The sequence below is a fragment of the Musa acuminata genome, chromosome BXJ2-11 (assembly GCF_036884655.1).
Source record: "Musa acuminata AAA Group cultivar baxijiao chromosome BXJ2-11, Cavendish_Baxijiao_AAA, whole genome shotgun sequence".
In the NCBI taxonomy this organism is placed as follows: domain Eukaryota; kingdom Viridiplantae; phylum Streptophyta; class Magnoliopsida; order Zingiberales; family Musaceae; genus Musa; species Musa acuminata.
The window spans coordinates 8,808,280-8,826,164 of record NC_088348.1 but is presented as its reverse complement, the minus strand read 5'-3'; the positions used below and the strand labels follow the sequence as shown (position 1 = coordinate 8,826,164).

At 38.4% G+C, this 17,885-nt stretch overlaps 3 protein-coding genes across 4 annotated transcripts; 1 reads left to right on the top strand and 2 right to left on the bottom strand.

Annotated features, from left to right (window-relative positions):
- The first annotated feature begins 3,444 nt into the window (after positions 1–3,444).
- LOC135626398 (protein SMALL AUXIN UP-REGULATED RNA 51-like) lies at positions 3,445–3,894 on the top strand. Its single transcript, XM_065131646.1, has one exon. It carries the CDS (start codon positions 3,445–3,447, stop codon positions 3,892–3,894), a length of 450 nt encoding a protein of 149 aa, XP_064987718.1.
- Positions 3,895–4,512: 618 nt separating this feature from the next.
- LOC103971171 (omega-hydroxypalmitate O-feruloyl transferase) lies at positions 4,513–6,327 on the bottom strand. The gene is made up of 3 exons (XM_009385130.3): positions 6,162–6,327; positions 5,652–6,089; positions 4,513–5,526 (listed from the first exon to the last, which is right to left on the bottom strand). The coding sequence occupies exons 1-3, from the start codon at positions 6,162–6,164 to the stop codon at positions 4,669–4,671; spliced, it is 1,299 nt and encodes a 432-aa protein (XP_009383405.2). The 5' UTR covers positions 6,165–6,327; the 3' UTR covers positions 4,513–4,668.
- A 2,362-nt stretch (positions 6,328–8,689) lies between these two features.
- On the bottom strand, positions 8,690–11,913 carry LOC135627944 (ACT domain-containing protein ACR6-like). 2 transcript variants are annotated; one of them, XM_065134412.1, is made up of 7 exons: positions 11,697–11,913; positions 10,828–10,873; positions 10,603–10,717; positions 10,432–10,499; positions 9,599–10,201; positions 9,409–9,513; positions 8,690–9,328 (listed from the first exon to the last, which is right to left on the bottom strand). In XM_065134412.1, the coding sequence occupies exons 1-7, from the start codon at positions 11,768–11,770 to the stop codon at positions 8,999–9,001; spliced, it is 1,341 nt and encodes a 446-aa protein (XP_064990484.1). In that variant the 5' UTR covers positions 11,771–11,913; the 3' UTR covers positions 8,690–8,998. The 2 variants fall into 2 exon arrangements, with proteins under 2 accessions (XP_064990484.1, XP_064990485.1); XM_065134413.1 differs by having other exon boundaries at positions 9,605–10,201; positions 11,697–11,910.
- Between the last annotated feature and the right edge of the window lie 5,972 nt (positions 11,914–17,885).

The window sequence follows — 17,885 nt, the reverse complement described above, 5'->3', positions numbered from 1 at the left end:
ATACTAAAACTTGAGTAGAAAAAAACAACAATAACGTGTCGTTGTTATTTGTTGGATGACAAATACACTTTTGGATGTCCATAATTAGAAATATGTTTACTTAAATAAATAAATATATATATATATATATATAGACATATGATATATTATATTATATTATGTATATATATATATAAACAAAGAATAATAAACAATCAATAAGAACAGAACATGATTTTTCTTCGTAAACAAGCTTATTTGATTAACAAATTATTCAAATTTGAAATGATTTCTCGATGATGAAAAATCTTATAATTACCAACTTCTGAGTATTATGGGGATAAAAACACTTTGAATATTCATAATTGGGAATGAAAATTCTGAGATAGAAAGACATTCTTGACGAGATTTAAGATAAATTTTATGAAAAATAAATATATGAATAATTGTATCACTGGACGATACTATGAACATCTTTTAGCCATAAAAAATTGACACATGGATCTCAATTAGTTGGGTCCATGTTGGATGCTTCCACTTTCTTATCATTTATTCATATTAAATATTAATTTAATCATAAAATTTTTTTTGTATAATATAACTTAAAACGAGATATATTATTGACTAATCATTATTGGATATATCATCATCATGTGATGTCATCCCTCTACATACCCACACGTAAACAAGCATCGTAAATTTTCTTTTTGACATTTATTACTAAAAAGATAATCATAAACTTTCTTCTTAAGTTTTATCTTCTTAAACTTTAAAGATCACAATCATAAATTTTCTTCTTCCCATTTATTACTAGAAAGATAATTAAGAACTTTCTTATTATACTTTAAGTTTTTATACGGTCATTTATGATAAAAAGATAATCAAAATATTTCATTCTTATCTTTTATGATTTGCAAATGCATGCTTCATTTTTACCTTTACTACTAAATATAAAAACTCATATTTAACATAAAGAATGAGTTGATTTCTTTTGATTATTCACATTCATATACCTCATATTACTAACTTGAGCATTAGAGGGATTGAGTTAGAAAATATTTTTCAATCTTGATCATCGTGTTGGTGGTACATAAAAAGCTCGACATTTTTATGTTGAAGATATCTTAGATAACTCGGATCTAGATCATGTCGAATTAATCAAAACGTCAATGATATTTTTCCCTAACATAACTCATTATAATTTTTTAAATATTTTTTTTTATAAAATATAATCCATTATAATTCTTAAAATAAACTCTCAAATATATATTAAGACATAAGATGAAAGAACTTAGTTCTATTAATGTCTAAGAGATCGGAGAAACTTTTATTTAAGTTTAGAACTTGATAATTGGTTTGAAAAGCAAACCAAGTTGGATTAAACTTGATAAGTTGGATTGATGGCTAGAATTAGCATTAATAGAAAATAAGATATTATAACAAGTTGAGTATGATTATTTTGTTTTGAATATAAAATCAAACCTAAATAACGAAAAAAAAAAATCCCAATATTAACTAAATATAATATTATATTTACATTAAGTAATAGATCAATCATAAGGTCTCGAATATTTTGTTTCAATACCTTCATATAACATCATAACTTCCCCATGCCTTTTATAACATCAAAACTTCCCTTGGAAAGAAAACCATAAGGAGAACATATCCTAAACCTCTTGGAATTTAGAGGAAATTATTCACTCAAGTTCCTAAATGCCATGTTTGTTTAATACGTTTTATGATAAACTCTTATTTTACATCATTAAAAAGAGAAAAAAAATATATCCTTTCATTCATGCTGAGATGCAAGTAAAAGAAAATGCAGTATGAATTCTTTAGTTCATGATATTATCAACATCCTTTCACTTCGGATCCAATAATCCCTACGCCAATCAAAAAGCGACGCGTGCACATTTGAATTCCAATCGCCCACCAATTTATATTGCATGGGAAATAGTCAAAATTTGAAATGCTGACGAGAAGCGATCGAATTGCATACGTGCAAGCAAAGCCTCCCATAAATGTCGACCAATGCGGGATCTAGTCCGCGTCGCATAAGAAACTCGGCTCCATTTCAAGGCCGCACGAGAAACACGAAGGATCTTGAGATTCCGGTCAGTCGCAAGACGACACTTTGAACCGCTGATGAAACCAATTTTAACCTCTATTATGTCCATCGTACCTTGCACTTGATCCGGGGGACAAAGAATTAATATATCTCAAGGGAAGGTTTCATCTGTGCTTAATATTTATTTATATCTTTTGTAAACCCACTCCAAAATTGTCAATAAATTGTTGTACTAGATTGAAGCCATGACAGTTCACCTTCCAATTATAAAGTAGTCAATTGAAAATGTTTATCTATTTGGTTTAATGGTCATGTAGGCTATCTGATGCCTGAACCTAATTTAGCTAAATAAATTTCTCTAAATATACAAAAGTAAACCACTAGCCACTTAATGTAGATTTATTTGGACACTTCAAAGTTTTAGTAATGATTGATTTAATGTACAAAATATGATAAAATCAAATTTGATATATAATTTGGGGTTTAAGAAACATAGTAGAAACCAAAATATAGGTCATATTTGTATGTAAGAATCACTAGTGTACAGGTCCACTTCATCATCACCTAGTCTCATCTAAGCAATTGAACTGCTTTTATTGACTAATGTTTGGTAAACAGATCTCTTTTCGATTTATAAATTAATAAATAAATAATGTTCCTTACGTGCTGTCATATGACAATAATTGCGTTTAATGAAACGTAACCTACTAAGCAGAAAACCTACTCCATTACACGCAGAAATATTGATCCTTATTTGGTCAGAGAATTAAACTTGGAGTAAGAAAATTAGAATTCTAAAACACTTCTCTGACCTGAATTAAGTCAAGGCACTAAGAGGCGACTCATCATTGTTAGTTTATGTTTATTTTGTTCGGATCAAGGAGTTCCATTTTATTCTAAAGGCTTGGCAGGGAATCGTTATTAACATTTTCTCTTTTTTATTTCTCGAGAGACATTCGATTAAGCTTTGCACGAAGACACCTCAAAAGCTAACAAATGAATTAATATGATGTGTCCTGCGTTTTAATATTTTACATGCCATTATGACAAGTATTTAATAAGGGCATGAAAACTTCGTAGTCCACTACACATTGAAAAGGAACCATGTTTCGGACCCAAAGCCTTTGGCATGCGTATATGAGGAGGGTGGATATGGTGTAGCTCTACGAGAGATAGAGAGAGAGAGAGAGAGGAAAGCATACATCTAGTGCAGTGCAGTTCTTTCTTTCTCCTCCTTGCAATGACCCTAAATACTCGCTTCTGAGTTCCCAAGAGATACATGATTTACATCTTCGCGGTGCAAATGGCTTGGCTTTTGAAGCATAACAAGTAGTTCTTTGATTGTCTTGAAAGAGATGAACAGGTAATTTGATGCTTGTTCTGATAGAAGCTTTGAAATGGAAAGGCTAGGGAGTAGGAAGGGGAAGAAGAGCATAATCGTCAAGGTATTCGAGCGATGTCGTTCCCTCGGGCACCGGAGAAGCTCAGCTGCGGCGGCCACGCCCAAGAGCAAGCCATGGGACAGCTCCAAGTCCACCGGGAGGCAACGGGCGCCTGAGGGCTGCTTCACGGTGTACGTCGGGCCTACCAAAGAGCGGTTCGTGGTGAGGATGGAGTGCGTCAACCACCCTCTTTTCAGGATGCTCCTCGATGAGGCCGAGATGGTGTACGGCTTCACCAGCCCTGGCCCGTTGCAGCTCCCATGCGACGTCGACGTGTTCAACAAGATCTTGTGCGAGATGGACCAGGAGATGATGGCCCCGCCCACGTGCAGCTTCGCCAAATGCTACAGCACCGGGTATCGTCTTCTCAGCCCTCCAAGGCTCATCGTCTCCGACCATCTCTAAGCACTCTCAGGCTCTTTTCTAAGGTTCATCATCTCCATGTATCATATACCGTGCTTTATCTTCTGGTGAAGGTAATCCTTTGTTTGTGACGTTAACAAAATGATTTAGTAGTAGTTTTTCTCTCTCTAAATAAATTTTTTTTTTGCCTTTAGGATAGATTATTTGATTTTTGAGATCGAAAAGTATGTATAAGTTCCTTTGGATCCGGTGTTGTTATAATTAGTATACAAAAGTCATCGACCCATAAGTATCCATGTGATATCGGTACCTATCTAAGATTTATTATCATTACAAACTTTATTACGTAATTATTAAAAACTTATAAAGTCTATCTTTATATTTTATTATACTTATATAAGATATTATTATTATTATTATTATTATTGATACGATATTGAGTTTGGGTTCCACACCTTAGGGTTGTATGAAGTTATAAGTAGATCTTTTGTCGACGGATATAAAGTCCCATAAGACTCGAGTAAAGCCAGTTACTTGCTTGGTCAATCTAATGGAATTCAAAGTTCTCCGGCTACTTGGTCTTCTTCAACCCGAATTGATTTATTTGCTGTCAATCATGCATGAGAGAGTCATAAATACGAGAAAGACTGAAACAAGTGCTGCAGATTCAACAAACATAATAACGATTTATAACCTATCGCATTATTTCATGTTCTTACAACAACAAATCCATCATACAGATATGTAATGTATAATCAAGTAATATCAATCTCAAACTGCGACTTCAAACTGAAGGAAAGGCTCATCTTCCCCATATTATATGTCCATCAGCTTTTGGAAACTTGCCATTGCTGAGCTTGGGAGCCCAAGAAGCACATTAATGCTCTTACTCTCCTTCCCATGGGATAGGAACAAGATCACCTCTTTCTCAGGTAGAGTCACAGGCCCAGATTGAACTGGCTCCCCCCACCCGAAGTCCGTGATGTGGAAGGACAGCCTCGACCAAGTCGTGATCAGAAGAGTAGCAGTCAGAGAAGGCCGAGCCCTTGTCGCCTCGAAGTAATCCATCGCCGACCGCATGTACTCGTCGGTGACCATCCTCACTGCGTCCTGGACCAGTCCAACAGCAAAGGACAGTGGGCGGCCCAGGAGCTCTCCTGCTGTGCACAGCGAATTGGTGAGGACGATGCCATTGCCGAAGTAGCCCTTCGGCAGCGGGGGGTCGAATCGGGACCTGCCGTCGACGGCGAAGAGGAGCTTCGTCTTCTGCCCGGGCTGCAGCTTCAACGCCTCCGTCCGGGCTCGCCAGACGAGCCCGGAGAGAGCTTCGAACGTGGTGCACCCGTCGAGCGTCCCGTCCGCCATGGCCTTTTTCTTGACGCGCTCCAGCTTCTCGGTGTCGAAGCAGAAGGATCGGTACAGCATTTCTTCTTGGTACAAGGTTGTGGCATCAGAGACGTCTTCGATCTCAGAGAATTCACGGTGGGGAAAGTTGATGACAGGAGGATCACGTGATCTCAGAACACTGCGGTCGATGAACGGCGGCACCGATATCGGTAGGCCTCGTGCCGTTTCCCCCCATGAGTTCACAAACTCCATTGCACCAAGCCCGTCGAACATACAGTGGTTCATGGCTAGCCCAAGGATGAATCCCCCGCAACTGAACTTAGTAACCTGCAGAGAGAGAGAGAGAGAGAGAGAGAGAGAGAGAGAGAGAGAGAGAGAGAGAGAGAGAGAGAGAGAAATGAGAATGTAAGACATCAGTCTTAAGCCGGAGCGTAACAGAGCAAGTCTCAGACCTGAGCTACCAGTAGAGGCATCTCCAGTATGTTCTTAGCACCAGGGACGCTATAAACAAGCTTCCCAAGCGTGTCGGGATCAGGCTTTGTGATGTCCCCAACATCTTCCATCTTGCAGTCTGCTTCAGCCTCGACGAACACCGCGCCTTCCCTGGTGCAATCCACGATGAGCTTCCCCTCGTTGCTGATCGTCAGTCGGCCGGCGAGCGGGTAGTAGCGAACGAGGACCTGCGCCAGCGCCTCCTTGATCACTTCTGCCGCCATCTCATTCCCCTTCTCCTCCGACTTGAAGCAGTATATGGTCTGAACTATGACTGCAATGTTCTGGTCGAGGTTGGTGAGGAAGTAGAACCCCTTCTCTGTCTCTTCTGCCGGAGGAACAAGCGTCGGTTCCCCTTGCCTCACAGTAAGCTCAAACTTCTCCCTGAGATCTGCAATCTGCACACCAAACACACAACCTGCATGTCAAAACTCTATCTAAATCTCGAAGAAAACCAGATAGAATCTCACCATTTTGATGTCTGAGGAAACCGCTGGTAAGTCTGAGAAACCAGAAAGCAAATGGCCCCCCAGTTTATATAGGGAGCAGGGAAGATGATCCAGCCAATCTCTAACAGAATTGGTCAGCTAAAAAGAATGAAAGGATATGTTGTTGAAGCAAGTTTTGAGCTCAAAACCTAATCTAAGGAAAGACAGTCTGTGTCGGCATCTTTTGAGCCAAATCTATCACACACTATGGGCTCATATGGTTGGGGTTGGCTACTAGCTTGCAACAAAACATAAGACATTTGCTGCATCTCTTTTTCTTGCTCATGGGTTGGTGAAGTTGGCCTCCTAATAACGTTATGATATCTTCACTCCTGTTATTATCGTGTCTCTATGGAGTTCATATGCCTGACGAGATCTTGAGACTCTGAGAATCCAGTCGAGTATGACACGATCTACTCACGATCTAATTCACCTAACTCGGTTGACCTGATCGAGTATGCTTGACCTAATTTTGATAAGATTTGGTCGATTTAAATAATCGAATGCACTCAAGTAACATGTCCTCGATTCTGACAAGCATTTATTGCCAGCGAAGAGGGCTCTGCACCGGTACATGAGATGGCTGAAGGTGGTATTCTGAATCAGGGCCTCGAACCACGTCACCCGGAGTTTGGACAAGAACTAGGTGATTGGTAATCTCTGATCCTTTTCCGATTTCTGCCTTTAACAGGCTTTGAACTTGATTAGTGGAAGATCAAGCTAGCTAAATTATGTATGACATACATTTTAGAAAGAATATATTTTTGTTGGTTGGATAAGAATATAACACTATTTAATTGGATTTAAACACTGTTGATCTTATCAAATTGTTTGGTCTTTATAGTTCAAAGAGCCCATTAAATTATGTGCAAGATGATGTGTGAATTTCTATTAATTATTTTAAGTTTCTTGATGTCAAATTTTTGTATAGATTTTTTTAATTATTTGAATTAAATATACAATTTGAAAAGAATAAAAAATAAAAAAAGTGGCGGGCCGGTTTGGTCCAGCCTTGTATGCACTCGGACCGGTGTGGGCGCTGGCCCAGTTCAGACTCGGGCCACAGAGAGTCGGGTCCAGCCGAGCGGATCCAATTAGCCGGACCGGTGTCTTGACCCAGTTCGTGTTTCGCTCGATCTGATCCGTTGGAACCTGGACCAGCGGCGGCTCATGGGACAGAGCGTGATGCGTCCTGGCGCGTCCGGCTCAGCGTGGTCTAATGGTTTGTCCAATTCAAGCCGAGCCCAATCATGCCGGTCCAGACTTCTCTTCTGCGGTTCAACCGGAATTGAGCCCAGATGTTGTCGGCTCAGGGGTAACTAGAGTCCGGTTCAGCGACAATTGAGTCCAATTCAGTCGGTTTCCGTGACAATTGAGCTAAATTGGACCGGTTCAGAGTCAATCGAGTCCAATTCAGTGATAATTGAGCCAAATTAATTCGACTTTAGTAAAAGTAAAGCCCGATCGATTTTGTTCAGTTCAATAGGAGTTGTGCTGCACACGATATAAGATATAGACACTTTATGAATTGGAATCGAGTAACATCCACTTAGTTGTACATAAATACTTCTCTCGATGAAACGATGTTTGATGATGGATAAGAGGATACTGTTGCCCACGAAGGCATACAGGCTAGTATGTTGAGGTCGTGTAAAGAGTCTGAGATCCATCTACTGTCAAGACAGGGGAAAGAAACATTCATCGACTAAAGAGTTCTCTCTGAGTTATGTTAAGCACCTCTTTGGTCGCTTCATGCTTCAGATGATAAATATATCATTATAGATTCATGGAACTGTTATCGCTTCCTGCTCTGCGCCAGACTCTTCTACAACAGATGGTCTACTCGTTGAAGACTCTTGCTGCTTTAGATGGTTAAACGATACTTCGACGTGACCATTGACTCGTCAACTTCTGACTTCAACCTCGATGAACGCGTTCCATCAAGCACCATGCCAGGTTTATTCTCGTCAGTGAAGGGTGGCTATGGTGTGAGGTGACGAAGCTTCGGTTGGTGGGGAGTAGGGCCGAGATGAGCCGACTGGAAGCTGTGGGAGGAGTCAATTATGGCGATCTTTGAGTTCTTTAGAAAGAGTACTTCAAAATCCCGTACTTCTCATTCACAGAAGAAAAAGAAAGAGAACTCGGCTGGAATTATGTTTTTTGTTTTATCCAGTGTAAGGCTCTTTTGAGCTTAGATTTGAACCTTCGACGTAAGAAAATAAATCTTTCAGCATCTATTTTTGATGTGTTTGGAGATGCTTGTAATTTTGGAACCAAAAAGCTAGCTAGCATGGATGGAAGGAACTGAGAGAGGAACAAAGTCTACCCTTCTGCAGAAGCCATGGGCAGAAATAATGGAGGAAAAAGTTCCATTTTATCATGCTTCAAAAAGGTTATTGGAAAATGTTATTTTACTATATTAAATTCTGATATAAAGACAATAACTAAACCACCAAGTTAAAATTCTAGCAATTTTTATCGATAGAACAGAGCCATAATAATCATGTCCATTTAAAGTGAAAATTTGGACTTCTTAGAATCATCAGGAAGTAAAAGCATGTAATTTATGTACATCTGTCTACAGCTCAAATAATGTGTATTTACAGCTGAGCGATTCTACAATTTAGGACTACCACGGCATCTTTTTATCAGTTTCAATATAATTCTAATCCTGATCCATCGTGTGCACAAGAGGGGAACTGAAACTAGTGGGGCTGCTGCATCATTATTCTCAATGTATCAGGCTAACCTTTTGGTATTATCACCATTGGATGCTTATCTTCTTCCATGAGTAGGAATCAGAGTTCATGAGTAGAGGATCAGGTCGATCGAAGGTTTTGAAATGAGGCCCTGAAGAGATTACCGAAGATGAGACTGACGGTGCTGCCCACGTCGGGCGGCTTTGATGGGAGTAGAGGGTTCTGCTTCACCCTTAGGACTGTCTGCCCGATCTGTCTGCGTATCGAATCGATTGTCTTGGCATCTATAGGGTTGCCTGACATCTCAGAAAGATAGAAGGTGTCTACTACTTTGCCTTCCTCGGTTGAAATCTCTGCTCTCCTGATGGTTAAGCCATTTTCTCGGAATATTCTAGTGATTTCTGAGAGAAAACCGAATCTATCCTCTGTCCTCAGTTCCAATTCCAGACCCTGTGCATGACCAAAGACAATGTAAGTAACCAAATGCAATAGAATGAACAACCATCACAGTTTTTGAGACTAAATATTACTTCTGAGGCTCTTCTCTCTATAGCTGCCTCAAGGCACTGGATCAGACGCTGTCGCTCGCCTTCTGAGCTTATGGGAAGGCCATCGACATGTCTTATATAGTATTCCTGAAGATTAACAATAGTGAAAGATCAAGAGTGGCATACAATGTAGATTTCATAAAAACCAGTAGTGATGGTAATTTAGATTGACATTTACTTGATAAGCTCCTTCCTTCCCTGAGCTGACGGTTCCATGAAACACAACATACTGCATGTCTGTGAGTGTACAGATAGTATCAAAAAGAAGCTTAGGCCGGTCCTTAGACCTCAAAATGACCACAGTATAATCCTTCTCCAAACAATCCGTCACAGTCACTTGGGGTGCAGATTTATCATTTACCTCTGCTTTCATGCCAACCCTCTCGTAGTCCCTATCATCAAACATCAATTGATGCAACCTCCTATCAACGTGGGTAAGCCCCATCGATACGGTCATCTTACCTGTCCTCGAATCATTATAACCTTTAAGTACATTGCATAGGAGCTTCTTGATTGCGGAGAGCCTTTCGGGGTCCTCTATTGCACCCCCGGTGGACTCGTCTGTAACATGAAGCACAGCTGCAACTCTGGTGTTGTGTGTCCATAGCTCTGCTTTGTCCACATGACACAACTGGGTTGCAAGCACAGCACATATTTCAGACAGTAAGCCAGGCCGGTCGGAACCTGTTACTTCGATCAATGTTTGCTCTTTTGAAGGTGTTATACCTACTGAACTCCGTAGTTTGGGAAAGAAGCAAGCATCTGATTCCAAGGACTGCACAAATGTAAACAAACCATCATAAAATAAATACATTTGATGCCATGAATGTAATCTGTACTTGTGACAACATCCTATCTGAAACTCAAAAGCTTAGATGATTCAAATTGATACAGATAAACGTTCAGAAGAATAAAAGGAAGCCCTCCATTCAGAGAGAACTCAGTTCCACTAAAAATAATGGAAATGACATGTTAACAACTAGAATAAGGACTAATGACAAGTACCTTTGTTATATAGGAAATAATCTCTTTGTTCCACACTTTATTTCCATCTAGGTCGGTCACGTTAAACACTGAAAACACCGGGTACGAAAAATTCAGCACAGAAATATGAACAAGAACTAAATATGATTCCTTTCAAGTTACTTTGATCTGATTGAAATTTGGAGTGCATACCATCCATGAACCAACTCCCATCAGAAGAGATGTAGGCCTTGCTGATGACAAGGTCCAGGTCAGTAAGGACTTGAACTACTTCGAGTAGAATCCCATGCTTGTTAACACTATCCACCTAAAACAATGAACAAACACAGTATTTAAGAGATACTACTGCACAAACAATAATATCTATCACCACAGATAGTGATTAAGCTTCAATCTCTCAAGAATGGTCAGACTTACTCTAATAACTGTGGCATCGTGATGAGAGTCATTATCTATCACAACCCTGCATTCCAGAACCAAAGATGTCACAGATGAGCTTTCGAAGGAAAAGTGATTCCTCATGTGGTTAAAAGTTTCAAAGAAAGGTAAGCAAGGCAAAAGAATAGACACAAACAACAATAAGGTACATGTAGTTTTGAAGGTTCCATGCTTAAAATGATGGAGGCAAAAGCCTCAGAAGAGGGATTCCTTCCAATCACAATATGTTTCGAAGAACAGAATACCCAAGAAACAGTAAGAACTCGAGCAAAGGTAAAAGTGGATTACTCAAACAATTTACACCAAGTAATTCAATCTATTGCAACATATCTAGACGACAAGCAGATTCTTGAAAGAAGCCAATAGATTCAAACAACGCATGCTAAAATGAAGTGATAACTAAATCAGAAAATTGAAGTATAGAGAAAAAGAGAGCTGTAGTTGCAAAGGCTAGCTGACAACAAAACCCAAGGAAACCAATCCATTCAAACATCGAGCACACCTAAGAAAGGATGGAAACAAATAAAACATTCGTGTACGTTCATAGAAGGAAGAAGAGAACAGAAACACAGGGGAGAGGTATAAAGTTTCCGGTCCTAATTGAAGACAAACTCCAAACCATTCCACTCCATAGCCCCGGAATCAAAACTCAAAGCAACCCACTGAATCAGAAGAGAAATGATCACATCTGTTCATCCCTTCTCAAAGCAAACTCCAATTCGATCCTTGAAATAACCCACGTACCCCCACGACAAGCCCCCAAATCAAACAACTATGGCAAGTAAAACCAAAGCAAAAGGAAAAAAAAAAAAAGAGAGAAACAAAGGGGGTAATCAAACTCATATCACCTTGGGGGGTTCATCCTCCTAATGAGCTTCGCAAACTCATCATCATCCACCTCCTCCTCTGGATAACTCCCCATCTTCCCCAAAGCCAGGCTTCTCCTTGGAACCAAAAGAAGCAAACAGGTCCAAATTGAAGAGAAAAGAGAGCTTCTCTTCTCCTTACATATATGTGGACAAGAGAATCTGAGAACTTAACTGGGAGAGTAAATAAGAGAAGACTATATTTATATGGAGTCAGGTAGATTCCACTGAAAGTGTTCGAGGCTTTATACATCTTTCCCTATCTATTCTAATATTTATATTTACTCCATATCAAATTACGTAGAAACCCCCAAAATATGCTTATAATCAAAAAGTTATCTGAGCTTAATAGGAGGAAATTTCGGTCATTTCACAAGGGAGGACAATCTTCTGACGTGGCTATTTGCCACTGGTTGAGTGGCTGATGGCTGCACGAGTGCGGGGCGGTGATATTTGTCCCATTCCACTGGTCAATAGTTCGAGTTTTAGGGGAAATCAAAAGGTCGGGTGAGGATACCGATCAGCGTTCGCAAGTGGCGGCGCGCGGGTAAAACATGGGGTAGCGTTCCCGCGTCCGGTGACCCGACCAGTTCACGCGCCTCAATCGGCCCGGCCCAATGAGGGTAATCAGTGATTTTGATGTATATATATATATATATATATATATGATATTTATATTTATACGAGGTGAATTCTTGTGAAAAATATATTTTATTTTCAGAAATTTTTAACAATTTTTTTCTCAATACTTGAAATAGTTCTGATTTTACAATCAATCAATTTTTTTTTCTCTTTGAATCAGTGATGAATCGATCCAGTTATAACATAACTATTATAACATAATATTTTTTAACTGTATTACAATATATTTTTAATATTATTAAAAATACTGTAACACAGTATAAAAATATTGTAACTGAATCGATTAATCCTATGGATAGGTTCATAGAAAAAAAGACAAAAAAATATGAGTAATTAAAATATCTCATATATTAGACAAAATATATTAGAAAAATTTAAGAATAAAAATTACTCTCAGAAAAAAAAACCTATATTTTTTAAATCATCCATATATATATATATATATATATATATATATATATATATATATATTCTCGGAAAAATTATCTGAAAAGAAACCAGATTCGTTTGTCTCGGTGGGAACTATTTGGCCATGTAAAAAAGAAATATAATTGTGGAGCCTAAGAAGCCTGCCTAGTCTTGCAAAATATTGTTCCAGGTTGAGGATTTTGGAGAGGCATCATGGAGATGGACCACTTGATTCGTATTCTATGGGAACAAGGAAATGGATTCTAACGAGGCTGCCTTCTCTCATGCAATTTACCTTACCTTGGGACAAAGATAAGGTTGGAATAGGGGAGACAATGACACAAATCTAAAAGCATACACCATAGTTAGTACACACACACTATTAAAGTTCGGCCACAGGACCTCCACATACTACTACTATATATCCAGCTGCGACATTTACATGAGTAACATAAGAACATACTTACCATGTCATCCAATATGGGCCACGTAGATTTTCCCCATGGATAAGTCCTTCCGCGACATTTGATAGATAAGACTATAAATATATAATTATGTGTAGTCTTCGTTGAGCTAATCTCATGATTATATTGATCTTTGACAAAATATTAAAATTCAGAATCACTGTAACGCTCCGATTTAATCTTTCTTATGTCGGATTTAAAAGATAAATTAAGATGATTCAAAATGATCTTTGGCAATGGTTTGAGATCGATTCAAATTCAAGTACCTCATCGATCGGTCACATTTACGATTTGAGGTTTCCTAAGGCATGATGATGATGGACACCAGAGCTTGAAGACTCTACATCATTGCCATGCATTAGCGTCCGTCCCTCATCTGCATCATTCACACTTTCAATCAACTTATTTGTGTGGCAATTAATGTTGCGATCGTCTCCCCTAACTTATCTGCATGCAACAGTTGTCCTCTGCACTGCGCTTTCCACATCCTGCCAGCACTTGTCCTGCTCATGAACTGATTGATGATTTGATGAATCGATAATATATTTTCATCTTAATATGGTTAATCAATATGTTAATGAATCGATTGAATCGGATTGTGCTAATAAAGTGTGACTGACTTTGTACAATGTCTTCGTTCTTCATGCATCATATTTGGTGCTCTCTTGAGTCTCTCCACCTTGAGACAATGAGAGTCCAACAGAAGCCCTGGCCCAATTCCATCTTGCTTTAATCAAGTATGGAATCTTCAGCTGGCTGGAGTAATACTATAACCCAGCAAAAAAGAAAAAGAAGAAGAATAAAAACGATGGTCAAATTTGTTGCATTATGATTCCAACCTTGGAAAGGAAAAAAATATTTAAATTAAAAATAATATGTAAAATCACATATAAAAATAAAATAAGACAGAGAAATAATGCAATCCAAAAAGAAAAAAAACAAAAAACAAAATGTATGAAAGAAAATAAAAAATAAGAAGAAAATGATAGACAAAGACAAAATTCCCGAGTTCTTTTCTTGGAGGGAGGAAATCAGAAGTCTTGAATTTTCTCCATGGAGTGTATTCTCAGAGAGAGAGAGAGAGAGAGAGAGAGAGAGAGAGCCCAAGGTAACATGGTAAATACTTTGTGTTGTTTGATGAATGAAACGCCACATTGAGGTCCCCCAACTATTTCCTTCCTAGAAGTACCCATGGAGGGAATAGTTAACCTCGTACACCTGGATCCAGGATCTGATGATGCACACTTGCAATCTTAAGTTGGGAAGGTAAGTAGATCAAGCCATTGGCCAGGTGTCATTGCACAAGCGGAATAGAGCCTTTTGCTGTGAACGAACCTCCTCAAGTGTTCGTCTTGGAGAGAAAGGAGGCTTCATGTGAGGGGACAAATGGGCTGCCATTTAATATGTAGTGCAGGTTTTGGTAGACTGGGTTAGCCAAACTTAAACTACATTTATTGTGAAGTAGGAGTTCCACATTGTAAGTTGGATTGGAGCTTTAGAAGTTGGTGTGCTGCGTCGGGTGGTTGGGGGGGGTATTTCCTTAGTGCTGGACATGATTAGTGCATGAGGATCACCAAGCACCTGTGCTTCTTTAACTTTCTAATCTATGGTCATGAATCTGATGCTCCCACGAGTTGTTCATGATTCATTTTTGTGCCCCTTGAGATGACTCAGAGGGAATTTTATGTTCTCAACCACATGTTCTTAGACTATTGTTCTTCAAGTCATATCATCTGCAATTTGGAGGAAAGTGTAAGAAGGTAAGGGTCTTCTGATTGATGAGGACTTTTTAATGAATTCTAATTATTTGATCACGGATTTGGTATCCATGTCCTTGATTAACTATTCAGTATGATAGAAAATATAATTCTATGCTTTCTGATAGGTGAAAATTTAGACAAAGATGTTTGGAATCAAGCAACCGATGATATGATTAGAAAACAGTAATATATATATATATATATATATATATATATATATATATATATATATATATATATGTTTGAAATTGAATATCAAAGAGCTCAAACCCTAAAGAACAAAGAGCTAAAATCTATCAACTAGTCTGATCGCCACATAGTTGAAATGAATAAAATCAAGACCTTTGCAATTACATCTGAGAAACAGTTGCCCAAACCCTAATTGACATAACAAGAAGGGATTGGCAAGAGCATAAAACCAGCACAAAGTTCATGCTTTTGAGTGTTTGTTGCACTTCAAAAACTGGAATTATTCATGTTTAGGAGATTATCTTTTTTAGTGCCGTCCATTAAATCAACTGAGGTTGTTTGTATACTCTGATCTAGACAATGCAAAGTGCTTCTTCTTGTGTGGCTGCAGTTTTCATCTCATGTACATGGTGATAAAAGGTAGAACAGGTAGGATATACATATTAAAAGCTTTAGACAAACTGCACTTGATGCTCACTATAAGGAATGAGGAACATCACTGTTTAGAAACTGAGGCAATCGCATTAAGTGCCTTGGTAGTTCTTGAAAACCTTTCCAATGAAAACAATGTTAGAAATTTAATATGAGGCAAGAGTAGGGAAAAAAAAGAAATAAAAAAGAGTGAAAGGAATTTTATACTGGTTTCTCCATTGATGTGTGCATATGAATTGGCCATTAATCACAATATGAAGATCATGTGTGTGAGTTGTAGGGCTACAGCCCATATTCAGCCCGTGTAAGTTTTATCAGTCCTAAGTCCACACTCCTTCTTAATCTAACTCTAGATTAATATAAGGTGGGGTGCTGGCTACGTTTTGACAAGAAGGTAGCTACGTTTTTGGGCAGAAAAGGACAGCAACATGGTAATCTTCATAGTAGCAAAGAGGAGAAGAAAAAGACAGAAAAATAAGAGAAAGAAAGGGAAGAAAACAAGGACAACGCAGAGAGACTGTTCTCAATCATCTAGCAGTGTTCTCATCTCAGGTTAGATCAAATCTACAGTAGACTCTTGCTGTGATTACTTGGGGAGGCTTTAGATATCGTGGACAGTGACGTGATCCTTGTATCCCAATTATTCTCTTGTGATTGTTGCTAGGGTTTAGGGCAAGAGATTGAGATTTGTATATTCATTATTCTCATAGTTGATTATCTCTAGTTTGTCCCGTGGTTTTTACCCTTCACATTGGAGGGATTTTTCACGTATATCTTGGTATTCTATTTGATTGTAATTTCATTTAATTCCGCTGCATATCATGGCCTACTAGTATTTGTTCATATACAAAGGTTATTCCGCTTTATATCCCCATCAATTGGTATCAGAGCAAGGGTTTTGGTGATTTAATTTTTGTATTTGAATATGAAGGCCAGTAATGTTTCTCGCATGATTAGTTTAAATGGAAACAATTGGATGATATGAAAACCAAGAATGAAAGATCTTTTGTATTGCAAAGATTTGTATGAACCTTTGTAGGGGGATAGTGCAAAACCCACAACTATGACATATGATGAGTGGAAGAGGTTAGATCGAAAAACAATTGGGTTTATTCGACAGTGGCTTGATGATAGTGTCTTTCACTATGTTTCTAATGAAATTTCTACATATTCTCTTTAGAAAAAGTTAGAAAGTCACTATGAAAGAAAAACAGCTAGCAATAAAGCCTTTTTGATCAGAAAACTTGTGAACCTAAAATATAGAGAGGGTGCTTCTATTGCTGAGCATTTGAATGAAATGCAAAGTATTACTAACTAGTTATCCTTGAAAATGTCTCTTGATGATGAGTTACAGGCATTGTTATTTCTTAGTTCATTACTAGAAAGTTGGGAGACACTAGTGGTTTCCCTCAGTAATTCTGCGCCAGATGGTGTTATCACTATGAGTTAAGTAACAAGCAGTTTGTTGAATGAGGAGTTGAGAAGAAAGAGTTCAGCAACATCTCAGAATGATTCACAAGCACTTATTTTAAAGAACAGAGGAAGGTCAAAGTCTAGAAGCAATTCACGCATGAGTAGGAGCAAGTCAAGATCAAGAAAAGATATTGTTTGCTATAACTATAGTGAGAAAGGACATTACAAGAATCAATGTAAGCAACCTAAGAAGAGCAAGAAAAAGGGAAAAGAAGTGGAGTTTATAGAGTCAAAAGATAATATCACAGCTACAGTGCAGGGTGATGATTATTTGATTTTGTCTCCTTCTAATGATATTTTTTCTTGTGTATGTCAGGATCTTGAGTGGGTGATTGACATAGGTGCTTCTTATTATGCTACACCACAGAGAGAGTTTTTTGCTACATACAGGTCTGGAAATTTTAGTGTTGTCAAGATGGGCAACTATGACACAGCAGACATCATAGGCATGGGTGATATCCATTTAAAGACCAACATTGACTGTAAGTTGGTGCTTAAGGATGTGAGGTATGTGGTTGACTTGAGGCTAAATTTAATTTCAGTTGGAAGGCTAGATGATGAAGACTATGATAGCAGATTTCATAGAGGGCAATGAAAGCTCAGTAAGGGTTCTCTTGTTATAGCTAATGGAAAGAAATGCCATACTTTATGCAGGTTGCAGGCTAAAGCTTATGGTGAGCAGTTAAATGCTACAGAAAAAGACTTCAGCATGGAGTTGTGGCATAAGCGACTGGGACACATGAGCGAGAAGGGGCTACAAGCTCTTTCCAAGAGAGAGATATTACCAGACCTCAGAGGTATAC